This window comes from Acyrthosiphon pisum, chromosome A2, assembly GCF_005508785.2.
Source record: "Acyrthosiphon pisum isolate AL4f chromosome A2, pea_aphid_22Mar2018_4r6ur, whole genome shotgun sequence".
Taxonomy (NCBI): Eukaryota; Metazoa; Arthropoda; class Insecta; order Hemiptera; family Aphididae; genus Acyrthosiphon; species Acyrthosiphon pisum.
In genome coordinates, this window is record NC_042495.1 from 100252790 (window position 1) to 100259447 (window position 6658).

A 6658-nucleotide genomic window follows, 5' to 3' on the forward strand; every position below is an offset into this window, starting at 1 on the left:
CCCCCCTGGATCCGCCACTGATACCTAAAATATCGATTGACATCATCATGACAATTCTCTGCAGGGTGGCGACATCAGCGACAAGACGGACCTGCAGATGCACAACGGTCCACCGGAAGAGTACGGTCAGCAGCACATCAACGACACGTCCGCCACGCACATCTCTGGCGGCGGCGACGTGGACCTGACTGCACCCGGTGATCTGGCCGCCGCGGCCGCCGGATCGGCCGGGCTGAGCGCCACGCTGGGCGTGGGCATCAAAGAGTACATGAACGTGCCGTGGATGCCGCTGGTGGACATCGAGGCGGGCCCGGCCGGCAACAGCCTGGACCCGTCATCGGACAGGCGGGAACAGTCGGGCCGCGGGTTCTCGGCCAACGGCGCCGGTCGGACGGGCAACAGGACGGCCACCGGCGGCGCGCCGGCTGTCCGTCCCGCCACGGAGTCGGACGATCAGTTCCCGTATGACGAAGTGGTGCAGGCGACGGTCAGCCGAGCGGGCACCGGAAATGGGACGGCCGGAGAGATCCGCGAACCCGTGCTACGGCCCAAGAGCCGTTTCCGGATGTACCGAATGCCGGACGGAACCTCCGCCGCCGTCAGTGGCGTCGTTAACGGAACTGCGTCGTCGTCGTCGTCACCGACGTACCAGAACGCCGGTAACGCATCGTCCACGACCACGTCCGAACGGTCATTCATCGTTCACCTGTTACCGCAAAAACTTATGAACATGATAGAACAGGCCGAGAGGTACGCTCGAATGGCGTTCTCGCCGTTCATGTGGCCGACAAAGGAACGTGCGCAACGCGCGCTCAAAAACTTCCCAAGGTCAGTATGCCAAATATAAATAATAAATTACCGATATTGATACCAAAAAATTCATCGTAGTAGGTATATTATAATAATATAACTAATAGTCGTACGACGATTGTTTTAACTTTTTTAGCATATTTAATTGTTCTTAGGTTGAGGTCGAAATAAAAATAAAAGTACTGTGCCACGACAATTATTTTTAGAATTTATTCTAAAAACGCAGGCTATCACTTATGGGTTGGTTTAGTCTGGTAACTGGTTTCATACGAATAAATTGTTGACACTTTTGAAAAAATCTACTGATAAGAACAGTTAAACTACCTACCTACCTATCCTGCAATTGTTTGAACAATTATTCAATAGTTTTTATTGGAATCTACTGTTCGATTACGTAAAAAAAAACATTTGAATAGTTAGACGTACGATTTTTATTGTTTAGACTATCGCTAGATAAAATCATTACTGTTGAGAAATGATTTATAAATTACTAATGGAACATTTTCGTTTCTAAAAAAGTAATTATTACGACTTAATATCTCTTTATCCGCAAATCGTACATTTATTTTGATGTAAAATTCGTTATATTATTTATAATATATTATTTTAACAGCTATTAAATATTATAATGCAATCCTGATGGTGTAAAGTTTTTAAAATAACGTGACATGCTTGTTTGGCTAAATATAATAAATTTTGTTTTATTTTCAAGAAGTTACGTCATAAAAATAAAAGTTTATCTACTCGTATTTCCAGACTAATCTAAAACTTATTAAAAAATATGTTAAAAATGTGCTGTTCATAAATTTAATTTATTCGACAATGACTGGGTCATAAATTTTAATGTACAAAAATTTGATTATACTACAAAGTACAAGCTACGTAATATAGTTCTGATAGGTTGATATTCGCGTTAGGTGTTGCCAAAGTAATAATCCCGAAATATAATAACTGTGACATATGATATAATATAACATTATGGGCAAACAGTAAACATTTCAGAGGAATAGAGTCCATGGAAAAAATCAAGTAAAAAAAAGTACAAGAAAAATATAATTTACAATTTTATTTTTTATTTTTTATCATTATTATTAACATTGTATAATGGTCACAAGCAACTTTTATAACATATTATAATAAATAATATAAAAATTTTCTGGAAATTTTCAAGACCAAAATTTGCCTTACTATCAGAAACCGGCATTGGCACGACTAGTTAAATTTTAGGGGGCCCTAAAATTATGTATACTTATCGCCCACACTTCACACCACCCAAATATACATTTCAAAATCGTTTTGTTATAAACAAATAGTAAATAATATAGTTTTAAATCAGGGATCGAAACCGGTTTAACCGGTTTTCCAAAAAACCGGTTAAAACCGCGGTTTTCTCATTTCTGAACACCGGAACTGGAACCGGAACCAAAAGCTTTGAAACACCGGTTAAAAAACCGTAACCGAAACCTAAGAACTTAAAAAACCGTTTTCAAAACCCAAACCGAAACCATAGAATTGAAAAACCGCTCTTGTACTGTTCTTGAAAAACGGATTAAAATTTAAAATTAATGTTGGTTTCTTTTTCTTATATTATTACTAAACTTATGATTGAAAATTGAAAATACAAATAATATAGTGTGATGTTATTGTAATATACAATTAAATATTAATGTAATCGAATAATGATCTCAACCATAATATGGCAACATAATATTATGTCGAATGCAAAAGTAGGCATGAGGCACCTAAATTAGGTACAAAATATTCAAGTTAATAACACGAAATTAGTTCTGCTGAACGTTTATTTGTTATATCGTATATTGTACACTAATTATACAAAGTAGCCATATTTCAGGGCTTTAGACTCGGCCCTTATAATAGTTAATAGATAATAAAAATCGAATCTACAGTAATTAGACAGGAAAATAAAATGGAAATTTTTAAAAACCGTTCCAAAAACCAAAACCGAAAATTTTCTAAAACCGTTCTTTAAACCGATAAAATATTTGAAAAACCTTTTTTAAAACCGAAACCAAAACCAAAAAATTTAAAAAACCGGTCTTAAAACCTAAACCAAAACCAGAAAATTTAGAAAACCGTTCTCAAGAACTAAAACCGTAACAGTTAAAATTTGAAACGGTTTCGATCCCTGTTTTAAATAATAAATCCCGTCACGAAACCTTTGACATTCCACACATTACGCACTTTTTATCACGACATTTTTTTTATTATCAATATGATGTTATATAATTATTACGATATTATTTTATGATGCGTACAGCAGTCATATTAATACTTACAACGACTGACTTCAATATCGTTTTTGGACATGTGTTTACAGGTTTTTGTTCAACGACAACAAGACGTCCGAACAAGTTGTCAACGTTCAACTGGACGAGAGTCCCAAGAGGTACATACCGCTGACGTTCGGCAACGACCATCCTGACGAACAAGAGCAACAGTCCAGCGGACGGGCGACGCTGATCGAGGCGAGAATCGTGCCGGCGATGACCGACGACAGCCCGATCGTCGAAGAAGACTTAGACTTATCCAAAGAAGACATTAGATAAAATCCCACTAAAATTAGTCCATAGTTTTATAGTATTATTATTATTATTCGGGTAAAGTGTGTGTCTGTGTGTTTCCGATTGTGAGTAATCTTTTTACGACGACATGCATTCCAAAACGTATAATATTGAGTCACGCATACAAACGTAAAAATAATATAATGTGTGTGTGTGTGTGTGTGTGTGTGAGTGTATTTATTTAACATAATATGTGTAAATATTGGCTTAGAAATTCCAACTTTGTCTAAAGTTCAATTATATAATTGTGGAATGAAACAAAAATACGTTACGAATCGTATAATTTTAGTTCCTAAAAATTGTTGAGAATTCAAAATTAAAAAAAAAAAAAAATTAAATCGTTCAGTATCGTTCGGTACCGTTCATATATTTTTTACTATACTGTAAATGATATATATGTGAACCAACATTTCAGCAGAACCTACTCACTCGTTCGATGACTATAATATTACAATTTAAAGGTTTCGATATTGTTTGTGTATAATATTATGAACCTTGAGGGAAACGCCTCAGTATTGTTATTAAAAGTATCCAACACCCGGAAGGTGATAGTGGACGATGATTGTCCATCGTTACTGCAGGATCGCAATCGATAACCGTATTGAAATATTTATTTATATTATTAAGTAATTAATTATTTATATTTTAAGTAATTTAAATTATAATAATTGTGGAAAAATATTTTCCAAATTGCGAAATGTCCAAATTATTTAAACGTTTAATGTATATTTAAAATATATTTTTCATGTGTTTATAATATATAACATATTACAATATACTATACACAATAATACATATAGAACCAGTTTGTTGTTTTTCTATTGTTATGTTTTTTATTTGTCTAACACGATACTCTGACTAGGTTGTTATTGCTTATTATTGACGAGAGGAATTCCATATTTTACTGATCAATAAACTTTAATTATTACGGGTGTGGTTCAATACATATGTTGCTTGGACCTGATTGATTTATGAGTGGTGGTTGGTGGGAATGCGTATATTAACCATACAATATCTACTACCTTTGACACAGGTACAATATTATAATATGTGGGCAAGGTAATCACTACGTGTAGTTCAATAAAGGAGTTCATTTATCAACCAAATGTAAACATTTTTTGGTAACCTTGGACTTTGCATTCTGCTATCAAATGCAAAGATTAAGTAGGTAAATGTTGGAAGTAGAATTACAGAGATCGAACTAGAATGTACAAATACAATTTCAGGGGTGTTGATTATTATACATTATATTAATGAATCAACTTTATGACTCTATATCATGGAAAACATTGTCAGTTCATAAATTTTGTAAACACGGAATAAAATATTCAGCATTTAAAAATTAAAACCATTTTCATAATGTATTTCTACAAATTTATTAATGGTTTTATTAATGCGTCATCTCTCAGACCGGGTTTATAAAGTGAATTTTTCTTGGAATTTTTGGACCACTGATCAAAAGACCAATATCTAGTATAATAAATAATATAGTACAATAAACATGTTTAAGATATTGTAAACAGTAAATGAGCTTTTAGTTGAGATTTTTATTTTTTAGTAGATTAATTTTGGTGTTTAGCAGTGTTTTTACATAAAAAGTTTATTATAAAAAGGTTTTTGGCTACGACAATTTTTTAAAGTGTCCGGTTTTTGGAGTCAACGGTTTTTATCTACATTTTTATCTAAATAATTAAGAAAAATATAAAATATGTGGTCTTACAGAAACATAACAATATAAATTAAGAAAAATTAAATCATAAAACATTATTCAGGAAAATTTATTCCTGATGACAACACGGTGGGATACAAACAAATAGCTAATATAGCATAGGCAAATAAATGATATAAATATTTTCTATTATATTATAAACAATTCAATCAATATGAATTCTATACAGATTATAATTATAGGACTTGTAACTTTACTTTAAACTTATTAATAATAAAAATGTATAAAAAAATAAAAACTAGACGAGTCTGTGCAACGTAAGCTTTGGGTTCATCCATTAAATATAAATCGTGAAAAATCACAAAGATATATATTTTGAGTATTATCGGATGTCCATTATATCGTTTAATGAACTATTGGAATATATAGGTACGTGAATAAATTACCAAAAAAATACGTCTTTTCGAAATGCAATTTCGGTGGAAGAGCGTTTGACAGTGACACTGAGGTGAGCGACATTTGAATACTTTTTTCTTATTCAAACTAAGAAAATAACATATAATTATAACATAATACATATAGTGTAGGTATTACATAGATTTTCTAAACTTAAATATGTACATAAAAATATAAAATCAATGTTTGTTCAGGACTACATAAATATAAAGCCAGTCTTGTAAAGTACTTTAGTAAAAGTATTCCAAAAATATTTTAAATACTTTTCCAAAGTATCTATGCCTCTATGGCTCTATCTGTAACATTTGTATCATGCTGATGATTATATTTTGATTAGTTTATTAAAATTTTTGTAAGTATGGTATCTCTAAAAAGAAAGGCGCCTCGTTAGGTTAGGTTGGGCGTAGACCGTTTGGGCGAATCGACCCAAATTATAGTCCGTTTGGGCGAGGGTTTATTCAACTAAACCTACCGGTTGGGCGAATAGATGTATACCGTTTGGGCGAGGGTTTATTCAACTAAAGGTATAATAATACCTTATTATAATAATTATATTATTATTATAGTGATATAAAGTAAAAAAAATTATAATTAAAACAACACGTCACATAGGTAATATTATTATAATAATGTAAAAAATAATTCATTTATTGCCATATTGGTATAGATAGTTATATTATTATAAATTATAGTGATATAAAGTAAAAAAAATTATAATTAAAACAAAACGTCACATAGGTAATATTATTATAATAATGTAAAAAATAATTCATTTATTGCCATATTGGTATAGATAGTTATATCACTATAAATTATAGTGATCTAGAGTAAAAAAATAACTATTACAATAACACGTCATATAGGTAATATTATAATATTTTTAAATTGGTTTATAATATATTGGTTTGTGTACCATTTTAATTTTTAATACATTTTATAGTAATCTATTGGCCTGGTATTTTAAACCTAAGCATTTTATGTATTGTAATTGATCAATATCTCCTCTCATATATTTATTCCATGTTTCTTGTACGAACTGTTTTTTTTTCTGTGATTTCTTTTCGTTGAACGTTAGGGACTTTTTTTGAAATGGAATTGATTTTAATTGTATTTTCAGTTTGGATTTCTAATAGTACTGCGA

At 32.3% G+C, this 6658-nt stretch overlaps 1 protein-coding gene across 1 annotated transcript in view; it reads left to right on the forward strand.

Annotated features, from left to right (window-relative positions):
• The window catches only part of LOC100158740, a 45644-nt gene extending 41450 nt beyond the window's left edge, over nucleotides 1-4194 (forward strand). Inside the window, exons 11-12 of the mRNA XM_001944521.5 lie at nucleotides 65-828; nucleotides 3149-4194. Coding sequence (XP_001944556.1) covers nucleotides 65-828; nucleotides 3149-3377 — 993 coding nt within the window. The 3' untranslated portion in view covers nucleotides 3378-4194. The remainder of the gene's footprint in view (nucleotides 1-64; nucleotides 829-3148) is intronic.
• Nucleotides 4195-6658: the final 2464 nt, after the last annotated feature.